General features: G+C 37.4%; 1 protein-coding gene across 5 annotated transcripts in view; it reads right to left on the reverse strand.

The window, feature by feature from the left end:
• Positions 1 to 18591, reverse strand: part of CDH6 (cadherin 6) — a 139797-nt gene that overhangs the window by 17572 nt on the left and 103634 nt on the right. For all 5 annotated transcript variants that reach the window (XM_055112480.3, XM_034960236.4, XM_008971846.4 and 2 more), the window contains 5 exons: positions 17354 to 17473; positions 15130 to 15297; positions 12457 to 12644; positions 9407 to 9660; positions 1365 to 1501 (listed from right to left, as the gene is read on the reverse strand). In XM_055112480.3, the coding sequence (XP_054968455.1) occupies positions 1365 to 1501; positions 9407 to 9660; positions 12457 to 12644; positions 15130 to 15297; positions 17354 to 17473 (867 nt within the window). The remainder of the gene's footprint in view (positions 1 to 1364; positions 1502 to 9406; positions 9661 to 12456; positions 12645 to 15129; positions 15298 to 17353; positions 17474 to 18591) is intronic.

The following is an 18591-nucleotide window of genomic DNA, read 5'->3' on the forward strand; positions in this document are numbered from 1 at the left end:
GCACAAAGATTAAAATATTTATGAAATGACTGCTTTGGTAAAAAATAAAATTTCATTGTCTTAGGAAAAATGGTCATTTTCAGTGGGAAATAATTTTATAATTTTAAAACTTTAAAGATGCTCTATCTTTGGTATCTACATCAGTCCCTTAACATAAATTAACATGAACTTCAAGATAAATCTTGAAATATTCTGAAGAGCAAATTCCTACCTAACTAATTTCTAATGTGCTGTCCTTATCACTATCTAAAAGCAATGCTTCATTTTGCCCATATTGGTTACTATTCTACCAAATATCCTTTAGTCACTTCAAATCTCATGAGTTATATTGACAGAGAATACAAATGTAATAAACTATTCGATATGGACTATTTCACACTAGATACCCAAAGTGAGCTAAAAATGTTTAGAACTTTTAAAATTAAACACAAACACTAAAAAGTGAGCTGTAATTTAGAAGCCTAGTTTTAAACATTGAAATTCTATTTTAACCGGGGCCTGTTGTGGGGTGGGGGGAGGGGGGAGGGATAGCATTAGGAGATATACCTAATGTAAATGACGAGTTAATGGGTGCAGCACACCAACATGGCACATGGATACATATGTAACAAACCTGCACATTGTGCACATGTACCCTAGAACTTAAAGTATAATAAAAAAAGTAAAAAAAGATCATTTTTCACTTATGTTCTTCAGCCTGTACATTGTATTGACCATCTACATTAGTTTTCATTGTGTGTAATCATTTTATTTGAAGCATTCTTTTGGCACTATTGTTCTTTGCCTTCAATTTCATGGGGGCTACCATAAAATTCATTCTAATCATTTTATTGATTACTTGATGGTTTGTAATACTCACTTTGGTATACCATAGAAAAGTGATAATTTATCTCTCTTAATTCTGTAAAGACTTTGAAATAGAAATTCTATAGTGAGCTAGGGAATTGATATCTAAAATTTTCTAAACAATGCCCACATTTTACAATATACTTGACCCCTCTCATCTTTTGCCCCCACACACAGTGTCTAACTGAGAGTCTGGTTTTTTTCAGCTGTTTATGTAATGTTCTAATTTATAAGCTTTTTTGGAATTAAATCCACCGAGTACCAATTCAATCTCATTTGTGAGATACATTCCCATTTTATTGTTTCCAAACCACAGAACTTCCATGGTTGCCTCTCCATTTATGTGTGAGCCAATGTATATCTAGAAGAAACATTACTGCAAACCACTCCAGGGCTTTTTCCCTCAATATATATCAAGTGGGATTGTCAATACATGGTGACAAGCTACGCTCCGCCAGCCCTTGCTGGGACACTCAGTCTATTAATAGGGGACAGCAGTGGTATTAGGTAGGACTTACTGATCTCTGTTGCTATCACTGTAATGTTGTGCCATAGCAATGTTTCTCGGTCAAGAAGTTTCGATGTAAAAATTGAACCATTTCCAGAATCAATGTTGAATATTCTGTCCATATCTGTGTGTCGATCTACAGAGTACCTGAAAATGCAGAGTGGAATTAAGAAAGGCTTTTCTTTCTATTTCCTATTCTCACATCATAGAACATCATAAAACATCTGGTACACATCATATCCCAGAATATCTGTGGCATAAATTTTTTTCCATCTCTAGTGCATATTTGAATATCTACAACTTGACATTAAGTAAAATATTTTGAGAAATTAGTTCTTCACAATGGAGGTCTTAATAGTAAACTCACTAGACAAGTTGCCTGACTTTGAAGATCACCATTAAATTTTCTTTTCTAATATGTATAAATTTGGATCAAGTTTATATAGTAATTGTTTCATTTTTAACTCAAGTTTTTACAACCTGAGAACTTTAATGTGTGTGTGTGTGTGTGTGTGTGTGTGTTTGTATGCATATGTAGGGTGTTGGTTATTTTTCTACTTTCCATTTAATTTTAAAAATCATCTGTTGAAATAAGCAAAAGATGGCTAGTGTGGCCAAGGTTAGTGGGGCAGAAGAAGGAGATAGGAGATGAGATTGGTGAGAGAGCCAGAGTCTAGACTGCAGAAGAAGGCTGTGATAAGGAGTTGGAATTTATTCTAGATGCAATGCGAATCTACCCAAGGGTTTTTTGTTTGTTTGTTTGTTTTGAGATGGGGTCTCAACTCTCTCACTCTGTCACCCAGGCTGGAGTGCAGTGGCATGATCTTGGCTCACTGCAACTTCAACCTCCCAGGCTTGAGCGATCCTCCCACCTTAGCCTCCAGAGTAGCTGGGACCACAGGTGCGTGTCACCACGCCCTGCTAATTTTTTTGTAGAGACAGGATTTGGCCATTTTGCCCGGGCTGGTCTTGAACTCCTGAGCTCAAGTGATCCACCTACCTCGGCCTCCCAAAGTGCTGGGATAACAGTCATGAACCACAACGACTGACTACAAAAGGTTTTAAGCAGGGGAGTGCCACAATCTAAATCACTGTTAATAAAGATCACTGGTTGAATTGAGGAGAATAGTTGAACGGTGCTGCCACAAACAGAGAAAAAAGGAGTGAAAAACAGGATTCGGGGAAGATGGGTAAGTTCCATTTTTGCTATGCTGAAGCTGAGGTGCCTGAGAAAAGTTCAGGAAGAGATATCTAGTCTGAAGCTCAAGATTAAGATCTGGTCTGATCCCAGATTTCCTATTCAGCTGTCTAAGAAAACAATGTCCAGTGGAGGAAGAAAAACACTAAAGACAGAATCATCTACATCACTTAAATCAGTGGGAGACCACAGTGGTGCCTGGAACAGACTAGGAACTTGATAAATATTTAAGAAGGAGAGTTTGAATAAATTCGAGGGAAACCAAGAGAAGCATTTGGAAACCAAACATTCCAACCCTAATACTGATGGAAGACTAGTGGATTTTGAGAAATGTTGTCTTATTTGTAAATGTATTACTAGTTTTTAGAATAGCTATGTGATATGGTTTGGCTCTGTGTCCCCACCCAAATCTAATCTCAAATTGTAATCCCCATGTGTCAAAGGAGGGGCGTGATGGGAGGTGATTGTATCATGGGGGCAGACTTCTCCCTTGCTGATCTTGTGATAGTGAGTGAATTCTCACGAGATCTGATGGTTTAAAAGTGTAGTGCTTCCCCTTTATATTTCGCCATGATTACAAGTTTTCTGCGGCCTCCTAGCCACGCTTCCTGTACAACCTGTAGAACTGTGAGTCAATTAAGCCTCTTTTCTTCATAAATTACCCAGTCTCAGGTAGTTCTTTATAGCAGTGTGAGAATGAACTAATACAGAAAATTGGTACCAGGAAAGTGGGGGACTGCTATAAAGATAGCTGAAAATGTGGAAGCAACTTTGGAACTGGGTAACAGGCAGAGGTTGGAACAGATTGGAGGGTTCAGAAGAAGAAAGAAAGATGTGGGAAAGTCTGGAACTTCCTAGAGACTTGTTGAAAGGTTTTGACCAAAATGCTGACAATGATATGGACAGTGAAGTCCAGGCTGAGGAGGTCTCAGAGGGACATGAGGAACTTATTGGGAACTGGATTAAAGGTCACTCTTGCTTTGCTCTAGCAAAGAGACTGGTGGTGTTTTGCCTCTATGCTAGAGATCTGTGGAATTTTGAACTCAAGAGAGATGATTTAGGATATTTGGCAGAAGAAGTTTCTAAGCAGCAAAGCATTCAAGAAGTGATCTGGCTGTTTCTTAAAGTGTATGCTCATATGTGTGAACAAAGAGATGATGTGAAACTGGAACTTCTATTTAAAATGGTGACCATGTGGTAGAAAAGAAAGATCCATTTTCTGGGGAGGAATTCAAGCCTGCTGCAGGAATTTCCCTAACTAAAGAGGAGCCGAATGTTAATAGCCAGGACAAGGGGGAAAATGTCTCCAGGGCATTTCGGGGACCTTGATGGCAGCCCCTTCCCTCACAGGCCCAGAGGCATAGGAGGAAAAAAAATGGTTTTATGGGCAAGGCCTAGGGCCTAGCTGCTCTGTGCAGCCTTGGGACATGGCATCCTGTGTTCCAGCCACTCCAGCCCGAGCTGTGGCTATTGGTGGATCCACCATTCTGGGGTACAGCTCAGGTTGTGGCTTCAGAGGGTGCAAGACCCAAGGCTTTGTGGCATCTACATGGTGTTGGGCCTGAAGCTGTGCAGAAGGCAAGAAGTTGAGATTTGGGAACCTCCACCTAGATTTCAGAGGATTTATGGAAATGCCTGAATGTTTAGGCAGAAATCTGCTGCTGTGGTGGAGACCTCATGGAGAACCTCTATTGGAGCAGTGTGGAGGGAAAATGAGGGGTTGGAGCCCCCACACAGAGTCCCCACTGGGGCACTGCTTAGTGGAGCTGTGAGAAGGGGGCCACTCTCTTCCAGACCCCAGAATGGTGGATCCACCAATAGCTTGCACCATGAGCCTGGGAAAGCTGCAGGCACTTAATGCCAGCCCATGAAAGCAGCCTCGGGGGCTGTATCTTTCAGAGCCACAGGAATTGAGCTGCCCAAGGCCATGGGAGCCCACTCCTTTATCAGTGTGCCCTAGAGGTGAGACATGGAGTCAAAGGAGATTATTTTGCAACCTTAGGATTTAACGACTGCGCTGCTGGATTTTAGTCTTGCATGGGGCCTGTAGCCCCTTGGTTTTGGCCAATATCTCCCTTTTTGAGTGGAAACATTTACCCAATACCTGTAACCCCATTGTATGGAAGTAACTAACTTGTTTTTTATTTTACAGGCTCATAGACTGAAAGGATCTGTCTTGTCTTGGATGAAACTTTGGACTTGGACTTTTGAGTTAATGCTGGGATGAGTTAAGACTTTGGGGGACTGTTGGGAATGCATGATTGGTTTTGAAATGTGAAAAGGACATGAGATTTGGGAGGGGCCAAGGGAAGAATGATATGGTTTGGCTCTGTGTCCCCACCCAAATCTGATCTCAAATTGTAATCCCCATGTGTCAGAGGAGGCACCTGGTGGGAGGTGACTGAATCATGGGGCAGACTTCCCCCTTGCTGTTATTGTGATAGTGAGTGAGTTCTCATGAGATCTGATGGTTCGAAAGTGTGTGGCACTTTCCCCTTCCTTTCCCTCTTCTCCTTCTGCTATGATTGTAAGTTTCCTGAGGCCTCTCGGCCATGCTTCCTGTACAGCCTGTGGAAATGGGAGTCAATTAAACCTTTTCATGAATTACTAAGTCTCAGGTAGTTCTTTATAGCAGTGTAAAAATGGACTAATACACTATGTTTATGAGCAGGGTGGGGGTGGGGTATTACAGAGAAAACTGAAGAAAGTTGATATGTTAAGGCCATTAGAAAAAAAATTGCCCATTTCAGCTGGATTTTTAAAACTTTATGAGGTTAAAAACATTGCCTCAGTAGAAATTCAATATAAGTAAATGACCTGACTAGGCAGATATATGTGGAATTATTATGGGTGCTCTAAGAAAAATAAACCCTTGTAACTAACTTGCCATAGTATACTGCACCCAAGATTCTACTTGAATGTATTATTTTGGTTTAAAACACAAGTAGTGAATTATAATGAACAATATATTTTATCTTCATAAAATTTATTTTTGTTATCTAGTGAGTGTCTAAATGAAATAGATATTCAATTATTGCAGGCCATTTAAACCTGATTTTAAAGAGAATTAATGAAGTTCACAATGGGTATAATATCAAGTTGAATTGGAGTTTCAGTTTCAATGTACATAAACTTATGTTTTTATTATCAAAAGGGTTGAAACAAATGAAACAGCTATTGTTTTGCCATTTATGTCATGAATCAATATTTATTAAGAATTCAGGCAACAGCATTGTACTTACTTGATCATTTCTCATTTTAAATTTGAGAATGATAAATATTTATAGTACATCGTTAATTACAAAAATGGAAATCTCAATATTCATAGACTTCGTAAGAAATTTAATAATTATCTAGATATATATTTTTTTCTCATGGAAAATGCTAAGCTTAAGATGTGCTGCTTCTGTAAGCTGTTACAATAATATACAGCAATAATCTTGTTTTGTTCTTTGTGTCTTTTCCCCCATTGTAGTTTTAAATTTTACAAGTAATTATATTTTCCTATCAAACCTTGACATAAAGGGTAAGAGGTGAGAATTTTTAGTTGAAGGCAGCTTTCAATTTGAAAGAGATAGTAACTATTTAGGAAATAGCAAAATTGTATTTTTTCCTTTTGTTGGGACATTTAAAAATTAATAGAAAATCTAAAATGCCCACATCATTCAGGAAAGTTGCTTGTACACAAGCCTTGCTTGTTTGTTGTTTTTTCCTTTCAAGGTAATTTAAATTTATATCAAGGATATTTATTGTCCAGTCACATTAATTGTAATTACCACTGATAAGAAACAAGATAAAATCCCATCATGATTATAGCAGATCCTTCTGCTAGGTAGCTCTTTTTTTTTTTTCTAGGACTTCATTGTATTCTGTGATTAAATAATTTGTCTTCTAATGTATCCTCAAGTCAGGAAGATTTGTGGTTCTTCCTGGAAAGGATGTATGTTTGCATAAATTGTTCACAATTTGTATGTATAGTGACATATTATAAGATCCTTTCACAGAAACCAAAGGGAATTTGAGATGAAGTTATTAGAAGAAAATAATTTTATGTGATTAAAGAATTAAAGACTTGTGCCTGTGTAATGATAAATCAGTGCTCTGGGGAAGAATTTTCTAGTGTTAATTTTGCACCTACCATATTGTCTAGCACTTAGTTGTTCAACATTTATGTCTTGAATAATCAAAAATTATGTATGAATGTATTTTTCTAATATAAGAATGAATTTTATCCTATAAAAGGGCACTGGAATACCATTTATATACCAACATATCTATAAGTATTTCTAGTCTTAAATCTATATCTATGTATCAAATCCATATGTACCAAGGAAAGGCTGGCAGCAAAAAACTTAAAAATTAGCTGACAGCCAACATAATCTGACAAGCTAACTACTTTCTTTCATAAAACAGAAAATAATGCAGAGGGTAAAAATGGTATTTGGTATGAAAAGTAATATAGATATGGAAATATTCCCTGAATTCGCAAAACATTCTCTCTTTTAATTAAAAAAAAGTTGATCTATCAAGGAGATAACCAAAGCTCATATTTGTAAACTTCTAGCATTAACACTTTCAAATTGAATTTGATACTTACTTGCTAAGATTTTTTTTCCTTATGCAGTTACAACAAACTCCAAGAGAGAGTAGTTGTGAAAATACACACATATTAGTGAAAACTATATTAGTGAAAGCTATATTAGTGAAAACCACATTCATTTCCTTATTAACAATATTAAATGTATGTGGAGAAACACTTGGTCCATGGAGCTCACATTGTTGACCACAGCCCAATTCAAAGTGTCTTGTAGATATTCCAGTAGGATGCTAAAACAAGAGTTTATTTGCCCAGTGATTTAAAATTGTTCCCTGAAAGTAAGCCAGGAATTTTTGTGTTTGAGATGTGGGGCTTGTCATAAGGTTTCATTTGAACAAAGGCTCAACTGGGAAAAAGTAAGAAAATGACTGCTGCCTTAGAGCCCCACATTCTTTTATGTGCAATAATATTCTTCATGTAGCAGCTGGTGTTATCCTTTTAAAACGGAGTTTTAGATTAGTTAACTCTTATACTCAAAGGTTTCCAGTGGCTTCTCATCTCAATCAGAATAAAATCCAGTCTTTACCATCAACTACAAAGACCTACAGGACCTGCCACACTCCTCATCAGCTATCAAACCTCTCTGGGGCCTCATATCTGACCTCGCCTCCCTCTCTCACTCTCTTCCAGCTGCGGAGGCCTCCTCGCTGTTCTTTCAACTGTCAAGCAAGCTCTGGTATCAGACTTACCCTTGCTTTTCTCTCTTCTTGGAATGTTCTTCCCCCAGCATCAACATGGTTCGCCCTTTAATTTCATTCAAATCTTTACTAAATAGTCCCCTACCAAGAATGTCAAACCTGACCCCATTATCTAAAATAGTACTCCAGGTGCTCTTTATTTCCTTATTCTACCTTATTTTCCTGCTTAAAATTTACTTTTGCCTGACATATTACATATTTACTGTTTGTCTATTTCTGCTTGCCCCAATTAGAATGTAAGCTTCATGGGAAGAGGACTGTATTCCCTAGTGCCTAGAATGTACCTGGCACTTGGCTGGCACCTTGACCAGAATCTATTTGTGAACTCATTGGCAAGAGTTTCTCTAGTTTTTCAGTCTGCTTACTTTGTTTATGGGGAGTAATTGACACAATGCTACTCTGGTCTAGCACTTTTCTTGAACTCCTGACCTCAAGTGATCTGCCCACCTTGGCCTCCCAAAGTGCTGGGATTACAGGCGTGAGCCACCGTGCCCAGCTAGCACTTTTCTCATTTAGTCAACTAAGCTACTGGCTGAAGGCTGGAGGTTGGTTGACTCCAGCATTTTCCTGTTAAGATCCGAGAATACTGAAGCATCAGTGGTCCCAAAGAGCAATAAGGCCTTATTGCAACATGATTTACAACTAAGGTGTAAGGAAAGCACAGGGAAAACAGAATTAGTTTACGTAGCATACATTTGGACTCTGTTGTATTAATTTCCCTAGGATTTCACAGACGTATATCATGAAATGATTCTTGTTTTTATCTACATCTACAAAAGGAAAAACCATCCGAATGGAGGATAATTCTGTCTTTTAAGTGTTACATGATAGGCTTTTCTACACTTGAAAAACAGGCTGTCAAGCTCAGTGCTTGATTTGTTAAAAATCATACTTTTTCTATGCCACTCTTTGACAAATCTTACACTTAAAAAAATCTCAAATCTTGAAAAATAATCCCAGGTTATTCAGCTGCATCACCTTATACTACTTCTACTTAAGCAGTAAACTCCTTATAGCTTGTTTTCCTTCCCAAATTTGTGTTTTTTTAAGGTTTATACAGTCAGCCCTGTGTATCCACAAGTTCTGCAAATGTGGATTCAACCAACTGGTGATCAAAAATGTTTGGAAAAAACAAAAAGCAAACAATAAAAAAAACTACAAATAAAAACATCAAGATAATAACTATTTACATAGAATTTATATTGAATTGGTACTATAAGTAATCTAGAAATGACTTAAAGTATGGGGGAGGATGAGCTTTGGTTATTTGCAAATCTGTGTCATTTTCTATAAGGAACTTCCGGATTTGTAAATTTTAATACGGGGGTGGGCCTGGAACCAATCCCCCAGGGATAACAAGGGACTACTGTACTTCTGTCAAAATAATATTTATGCAGTGAGCAAAGAGAGTTAAAGGTGCTGTTTAGAATAGTTTTTTCAGGAAAACACAGTTGTCTAATTGGAACAAAAGGGATTCATCTTTTCTAAAGTGCAGGCAGATATTTGAATATAAATTGAGTGAAGCTTATGAAAGAGACACGTCGCAGAAGTGTGCTTACTTGACAGGATTCCTGGCAGCATCTGGATCTTGGGCTGTGACGGAGCCTATTGTGGTGTTTATCTGAGCATCTTCTCTTATTTGTAAGATGTAGGCCAGTTTGCTGAAGACAGGTGGCTCATCTACATCCTCCACCACAATTCTAACCGTGGCTGAATCTTTGAAAGGCCCCAGGTAGAGAAATCGTGGCTCAACATGAGGATTGGAGGCTTCCACTTTAAGGGTATACACTTTCTTCTTTTCAAAGTCCAAGAGCTTGAGGTTGGGGGTGGGGGAAGAAGTGACATATTTAAAGCAGCCAAGACACAGAAAGCCAAGACACGAAACATTTTTGGTGTAAACCACTGATAAATGAATGTGATCATATTGCTTAGAGAAACACATTTGTGTGATATTGGGCAAAGGGAGAAAAGATAAGATGTAATTTTTTTCTTATATCTAGGCTGTTAGGCAGGAAACGATTATAAAGTTTGTGAAGGAGTTCAGATGCCACACAGCCCTGAAAAATGTATGGGCTGAGACCATGCCTGCTGTTGACTTAAAAGTGGGTAGTGAGGTACAAGGCATCATACCAGGCAGGAAGGGCACTTGGAAGCAGGAGTCTGGTAGAGCCCACACTGTCCCCACTTAAAAAATACTCATGTTTCACTAGAGGGGGCCATCAGGGGCAAGTTGGCAAATACACAGTGGGTTATTCCGTGTCAGATGTTCTCACATCTGGCTTTTTTTTTTTTTTTTTTTTTTTTGAGACGGAGTCTCGCTCTGTCGCCAGGCTGGAGTGCATTGGCGTGATCTCGGCTCACTGCAACCACTGCCTCCCGGATTCAAGTGATTCTCCTGCCTCAGCCTCCCGAGTAGCTGGGACTACAGGCACGCACCACCAGGCCCAGCTAATTTTTGTATTTTTAGTAGAAACGGGGCTTCATCATGTTGGCCAGGATGGTCTCGATCTCTTGATCTCGTGATCCACCTGCCTCGGCCTCCCAAAGTGCTGGGATTACAAGCGTGAGCCACTGTGCCTGGCCATATCTGGCTTTAATTGCACTGATGAGTGTTTAAAACTGGCCAATGTCTTGGCCCCACCGTGGACCATTAAACCAACATATCTGGGCATGCAGATTAAAATCTACATTATTAAACACTTCCCCCGGTGATTCTGTGGTGCAGCCAGAATTGAGAGCCACAGGTTTGCATTGTGAATCCCTCATCATCATTCAGACAACACAGATTAAAGTTTTTTGTTGTTGTTGTTGTTGTTTTTTGCATGAGGTAATGAAATATTCCAAATGGTATCCTGAAAAGGGCATTGGGCTAATTATTTGTCAAAGAAAGTAATGATCATTGTTGTCAAGGGTCTTTAGGAAAAGTAGGTCTGCTTTTGGAGACATGGTGAGCCCAAATGCTTATTGCTGACTTTTAGTTTTAGATGATAATATGACAAGGCGCACTAGAAACACAATTAATCTAGACGTCAGTGAATGTGATTTAGTCGTCTAGGCAAAATTTCAGTTCGAATCTGATAAGGCACCAAGAAAATTAAAAAGGTTAATGCACACTAATGGGCTTCCTAATTATATTATAGTTTAAAACATTAGTCTGAGTGTCACTTAAACATGTTTTATTGTGTTTCCAGATATTAAGACACGTAATCCAAAGCTTGGGAGGAAAAAAAATCTCTTGTTATTTACATCCACCGATGCTTTTATTTACCAGAAAAGATAATAGTATGCTAAAGGAGAGAGAAAATATTACACCATACATGATAAAAGTGAAATCATAAAAAGTTAGCCAAAATTAATATTTTTAGTCTTGAAGCATACAATTCATTGGTTTTTAATTTTTGCCGTATTTTTGTATGCTGCCCTGTGGTGCTACACGATTTAGGGGATAAAATAATGAACCAGTACTTTGGAAAAAAATAGAAATCAGAACACAAAAGATTTATTGTTGTGTTCCAAAAAGTAGCTAAAGAGGTACCAGGAAATTTATGGTATTTAATTTAAATTTGTTATGGTATTTAATTTAAACTTGTGGTCTTTATACATCCTCTTTTTGTGATGCAAGTCATCTTGATCACTGCTTGCTGTACTCTCTTCCTTCACAGTATGCATCACAATTTGTAGTTGTATATTTGTTTGTTTGTTTACTTGGCTCCTTGTCTCTTTCCCCCTAGACTGGAAGTATCATGAGGGCAGAGAACATCTGTTATATGTACCAGTGCACCTCCAGCACCTAGAGCAGTGTCTGGCACTGTTTATTTACTGTTCATTTAAAGTATTTACTTTATATATTTTTACGAATATCATTTGTTTATATTACTTATTTACTTAGGAGGTTCTTAATAAAAATTCATTGGATGTATAGAATTAACATGAATGCATATCATTTTAGGTTCCTGAAAGCCAACCCAAGAGATCTCAGTGTCATTAGAATTGGTTTTCTTTCTTTCTTTTTTTTTTCTTTCTTTCTTCTTTCTTTCCTTCCTTCCTTCCTTCCCTCCTTTCTTCCTTTCTTTCTCTTTCTTTCTTTTTCTTTCTTTCTTTCTCTCTCTCTCTCTTTCTTCTTTCTTTCTTTCTTTCTCCTTCCTTCCTTCCTTCCTTCCTTCCTTCCTTCCTTCCTTCTTTCTTCCTTTTTTTTTTTTCAGAGTCTCACTCTGTCACCTAGCCTGGAGTGCAGTGGTGTGATCTTGGCTCACTGCAACCTCTGCTGCCCAGGCTCAAGTGATCCTCTTGCCTCAGTCTCCAGAGTAGCTGGGATTACAGGCACCCACCACCACGCCTGGCTAATTTTTGTATTTTTAACAGAGATAGGTTTTGCCATGTTGGTCTCAAACTCCAGGACTCAAGAGATCCTCCTGCCTTGGCCCCCAAAAGTGTTGGGATTACAGGCGGGAGCCACCATGCCTGGCCAGAACTGCCATTTTTCTGAAAATAATAAGTAAAATAAAAATCTAAAGGAATGTTTATGTGAGATATAATTGCCCCTGGTAACTTAGGAACTGGAGAAAAGTAAATGGGTTCACTTTGTATGGTGTTTAAGAAGCGGCATTACCTTTTTGACAGTTATAATCCCTTCCTGGGTTTCCTGGTCGGTGATGACATCAAACATATCCAGCCCCTCACTGTCTGTGATGCTGTACTCAATTTCAGCATTTTCTCCCACATCAGCGTCGCTGGCTTTGATTCTGCCAATTGGTGTCCCCGGTGGAGAAGATTCAGGAGTTTTAAACTGGTATGTACCTATTAATCACCAGACAGATATAAGTCAAACATAGACTAACCACATTCTATCATCATAAAAACAAAACCTATTCTCTAACAGTTCTTTAAGACATTACCATCAGGTAGATGTGTGCTTTCCTCAAAATAACTAATGGTGGCCTGTTCTTCTTATGTCTACTTTCGTGGTTGTTAAGAATGTTTCTTCTATTTCATGACCTGTTTCCTTGCAAATGGAGAACACTTTTCTTGTCTGTAAACAGGCTCCAAAGTTTATGTTGTGATTGTGAGAACAACTGAATGGCTACAGGAGGCACAGAAGGTTTCAAAGCCCTTTGTTAACTTCATCTAACAGAAAGAGTAGAGAAGAATTTAATCTGAACTGCGACTTTTAGTTAATTACTAGGTATTCTTTAAAAGAGTTCTTTCTACCGTTGCTAATAATAGCTGGAGGTGGAAAGAAATTATAGCAACTTGGAGGCTGTATCCAGGTAGATATTCTTTTATTCATACATGGAGCTGGACCTAGTTGTAGAGTTAGAGATATAGGTAAATACATTAAGTGATAAAACTCCTAATTTTTTTCTTTTGACTCTTAAATTTTATTTTATGCATAGATTTCTCCCATACTTATATTTGTAATTCTAATTTGAAACCTATGTTTCCTATATAGACACTTTTTAAAAAAAATATGCTCCTGTTGCAAACTTAGTTTAGAGAGACTACATATGAGTTTCAGTTTAGATTGGCCAGGCCATGATGTACTTAGCACCAAAAATATAAAATAGTAAAACCAAGGCTTATTCTACCCTTTTCAATTACATTTTGTTAACCATTCATACAAATGATTTGAAAAGAATTTAAACAGTCTATGGCACTACTGAAATGTAGGCATTCAGTAATAGTAATCCCTTGAGTTCATACTTGGTAAAATGATAAAGCAGGTTAAAAAAATTTTTAAACTTTTTTTGACTCAAGTACGTAACTCAAAAAGAGCATTTTTTTTTTTTTTTTTTGGACAGGATTTCCTCCTGTTGCTCAGGCTGGAGTGCAGTGGCGTGATCGTGGCTCACTGCAGCCTCAAACTTCTGGGCTCAAGCAATCCTCCCACCTCAGCCTTCTGAGTAGCTGGGACTACAGGTGCACACCATCGTGCCTGACTAATTTCTTTTTACTTGTTGTAGACACAGGGTCTCACTATGTTGCCTCGGCTGCTCTTGAACTCTTGGCCTCACACAGTCTTCCTCCCTCAGCCTCCCAAAGCTCTGGGATTACAGGCATGAGTTGGTGTGCCCCAGGTTAAGTATTCTCTAGTGTTTTCAACTTCCATTTTTAGGGCCTCCTGCCCCTTTCTAACTTCTCCCTCCCTTGCCTTGGCATATTGCTCATTAACAAGTCACAGGCTATCTAAGCAGAGCAGAGTGAGTTACAAATTCCTGTGGTACCAGGGTGCGGGGGAATCCTTATGTTATTCTTCCCCAGGGAATCTCCATATTAAAAAGCAGGTTTTGGGCAAACTGTTGGTGATCCTAATAGTTTTCATTTCAGGCCTCTGTAAGGGAAATGGTAGGCCTCATAGAACCTTTCTTCTACTTGTTATATGAGATATTCTTTAATTAGCTCTGATCTTTTTGCATTTAGCTAACTCTGATTAAAAACTTGAAAAAATAAAGAAAAGAAAACTACTTCCTATTGATCCATGTATAGCTCTACCCTAAAGGAAGCCCGTATCAGCTGATTAGTTTTTTTAAAATGCCATGATAGAATGAGTGGGTTTTCTATTGAATAATTGAGATAGCTTTCGTAGGAGATCATGGTCCCAAAGGGATTTTGTTCCTGGATGAAAAGTTACGTTAAAACCAGTTCCCTCTTGGGTAGCTCTGTGTGAGAATTTTTAGCATACTCCTGATACCAAGTTGGTATTCATGGAGGTTGTTTTTCCTTCTTCTTCCTTTTATCTAATCACTAGAGTTAATGATTTTGGAGACAACTTTCGGTATCTCAACTAACCATAATGTAGAAAACGACTTATGATTACAAATGGATTAAGTACCTAGTTACTTCCACAGTTGTATTTTTAGAAACAGTAAAATAATAAATCCTCCCCTTATAAAGCTTTGTAAGGATTTAAAAGAGATTACATGCCTGATTAAATTCACAAAACATAAAGTCAAATTTTTTCCAACAAATTGCAGCATGCTTGTATACATATGTTCTGCATGAGCAGATTTATGTCTGTGGTAGTTTTCTTAATAAGGAGAAATGAAACAATGATGTTGCCTTTACAACAACAGCAGAAATCACTCAGCTAATTACCAATAGAGGAACATAAATGTTCACATTTCCTGAGTGTATGCCATGTTGTCAACTCATTTTTAATAAAAGTACCAGTTCTTCTTAAGTCCACTAACTTTGACAATAATGATGACAATGGAAAATAAAAATTCTTAAAGTTCGAGTTTTATAAAAGCACATTGAAGAAATTCATTCAATCAAATGTTCCTACTCTGGGGGAATCGGGGAGGGTTGTCGTTGACATCAGTCAGTGTGATGTTCACGGTGGTGGTCCCAGATAATCCTCCCATCTGGCCGCCCATATCCTTGGCTTGAATCACCACTTGGTACTGCTCCCTGTTTTCTCGATCCATGTTGAGCAAAGCTGTCTTGATAATACCTGTGGATGTGAAATTTAAGAGTGCAAAGGGATGCATTAAGAATACTTTATGGAATCATTGATTTATGCAAACAAACATAAACTGTCACCCACAATATGCAAAATGCTATGCAGATGTCATGGTGATATAAAAATAATTATATGCAGCCTTTATACTGAAGGATATTACGACCACACAGGGGAGTTAGATACATCAAAAAAAGTCTGTAATACAAGGAGAATAAAAATAAGTACATGTCAGATTCTGCAATAGTATAGACTATTAAGGGTTATGAGACACTCAATATTATAATTACATTATGGATGTATAAACATTAAGTGTTATAAGATGACACAGCAGAATCTAAAATGGCTTGTGGTATAAAGGTATACTATAATATGCTTGATAAAAGACATTTAGGTGAATTATGAGGAAATTGTTAGGAAAGCCACATACTTGAACTGACTGTTGAGTTTCCCATTATGGATTAGCTAATTATCCCTCAGATACACCTACCGTAATGAATGCTCTGAGGATTTTCTAAATTGTAAAACTATGGTCTTTAGAAAATAGAACATCAATTCTCTCATAATGATCATCTTGTATGATTCTAGAGAATTTTGGAATTAAGGTTCAAGGTCTTTCAGCCTTTTAGAATTCCTAAAGCTGACCGTGAACTTTAGTTCAACTGGCCCCAATGACAACCAAAATTTTTAAGTTAGGTTAAATTTATCTCTGTTGTTAGGTTGTTATAAAATAGTTAAATAACTTCTAAAAGTTTGCCCAATTTCTATGTAAGGTTTATGCTTAAATTAACTTTCTTTCAAATTTCACTGGAGAAGCCTTTATAACCTTTTGCAGAAACACATTCTAGTGCTTAACAACTAATGAAGCGAAAATATCTTTTTTAAAATTTTTAACAAGAATACTTCAGACAACAGGTCAATTTTATTCCTATAGTCCTGCCTTCAGTGAAAGTGCGGCTGCTTTCTGTTCTCCAAATAATAGTAATTCTCTATTTAAATACAGGAGATCACCTCAGCCTTTTGTCCTTTAAGTTGAATAATTCTAATTTTTCATCCTCATTGTTTTTCAACTCAACATTTTCTTTCTCCTTGGGATTCTTTCCAAGTTCATTGCAGCACTTAACACAGAGATTTCCAACTGGATGTGGGAACCTAGGGAAGTTTTGATTTCTACTAAGAATAATGGATGTTTAAAAAATGTATAAAAGGAAATTGACTCATTATGATAAAAATATGTGTGCAGTTTACTATACAATACAAATGATATTTGCTAAAAACAAATCATTATAAGATAGGTTGCTACTTTGTGGAGAAAATACAGAAAACAGAAAAATGAGATGTTGAAAAGAGGATTCCAGATGGCATTTCACTTTGATTAGGACTCCATCAGTTAGGATGGGCTAGACAATGATTTGATAACAAACAATGCAAAATCTTAGTGGCTTCACACAACTAAAGTTTATTTTTCACTCATGCTCTGAGCAGGTAAGCAGGTAGCTTTGTTCACCATACCACTCAGACATTCAGGCTACAGACTACAACTCAACATTGGTTTCCATGATCACTGTGGCAAGGGACAGCAATGTGGCAGATTGTGTACCAGCTTTGAAAATTTTAATTAGAAGCGACTTGTATCATTATCACATTTTATTCACCCAAATAAATCACATGGCTACATCTAATTTCAGAGCAGAATAGAGAGACACAATCCTACTAAATAATTAGAAAAAGAAGATTCCGAATATCTGTAAACAGACCAATACTATCAAAAAGGGGTTTACCTTTTAGCTTCACCCCAAACTGGAAGAAAACTAAGGCAATACATAATTTTTCTCAATCTACTCCATAGAAAGGGTGGGTGAAAGATTCATTGCCAGATTTTTTGATTAAAATGATTCAGATGTCATGTTTACAAATATATCATTAGTGTTTGGTGGATGTATGCAAGAAAATCCAATCACATTGATTATTTTTATTAAAAATATGCTAGCTCAGCTGAGCATGTCAATTAAAATTATAGATTATAAAAAGGAAGATCAAAAAGTCTAACCTGTTTCTGATTCAACTGAAAAATAGGGCTGTCCCTGTAGAATACTGTAGACAACTTTAGCACTGTTCCCATATGTTGGATCATCTGCATCCGTTGCAGTGACTTGGACAACAAATGTACCTGTAATGACAGAAATATAAACTGAAAACACATCAAGAGTTCATATCAATCTTTGACACACACCAAAACCAGCACGATCTTAATTTTGTATGGAAATATCATGCTGAGGAAGTCGAGAACTTTGGTAGGATGCTGGGTGAAAAAGGATTGGATTCTTTAAAGAAATACAATCAACATTTAGAAATATTTTAAGGATTAGGTTACAGAGAAGCATGGGAATGATCATGACTTGGGGTGGAACTGATTCCAACCCATCTCCAATGGCGGGATTTGACTGGACTCTTGCTTTAGTGATTCTTTCGAGTTATTCAGGACAAAGTCAATCAGCATCTTGCTTCCTTTGTCCACAGGAATTAGTTTAGGAATTGTCCAATCAGGGGCCACTCATGATTTTGCTGGAAATTCTGTCATAGATACTCTTTTTCTTGGACCGTAATGTGCTGATATACATTTGCAGCAGCTATTTTGTGATCTTAGAAATGCCAGCCTGAGGACAAAGCTGGATAGAATAGAAAATCACAGAAAAACAGCTAGAACTCAGATCAAATCCTGTCCAAAGCCCGCTTTACTTTTGGACTTAAGTAATGTGACAAATAAATACTTATTTGTTGTTGTTTAAACTAGTTCAAGTTGGATTTCTTGTTACTTACCAATAAAAGCATCCTAAATGATAAATCTATCTGATAGTTCTAAACAGTTGAAAGACCTTGAAACTTAAAGAATGTAGTTATGGATTACATAAAGAATCAATGAATTGGAACAGCAAAGCACAAACATCTGGAATCTGCAATTCCAAAAGGTCATTATACTTAAATATACAAAGAAGGCTATTACATTTCAGATCAGCATTCTTATTTTAGATACCACAGTTGCCTAATAATCTTCAAAGTATTCCTAACCCTCTGAAATTCCACATAAATTTTCATGTGTATGCCTACAGGTCTATTTCACTGAGGAGAAATTCTGTAGATTTTATATGATCCTCAAAGGGCTCTGTGACTTCCCGAAAGGATAAGAGTCTCGGATTAAGATCACTTAATGGCTGTTTTTTGTTATTTGTATCAGATAACCAGTAAGCATACTGCTGGAGTTCCCCTTTCCATGAAAGGGGTAGGTAA

The sequence above is a fragment of the Pan paniscus genome, chromosome 4, assembly GCF_029289425.2.
Source record: "Pan paniscus chromosome 4, NHGRI_mPanPan1-v2.0_pri, whole genome shotgun sequence".
NCBI classification, from domain to species: domain Eukaryota; kingdom Metazoa; phylum Chordata; class Mammalia; order Primates; family Hominidae; genus Pan; species Pan paniscus.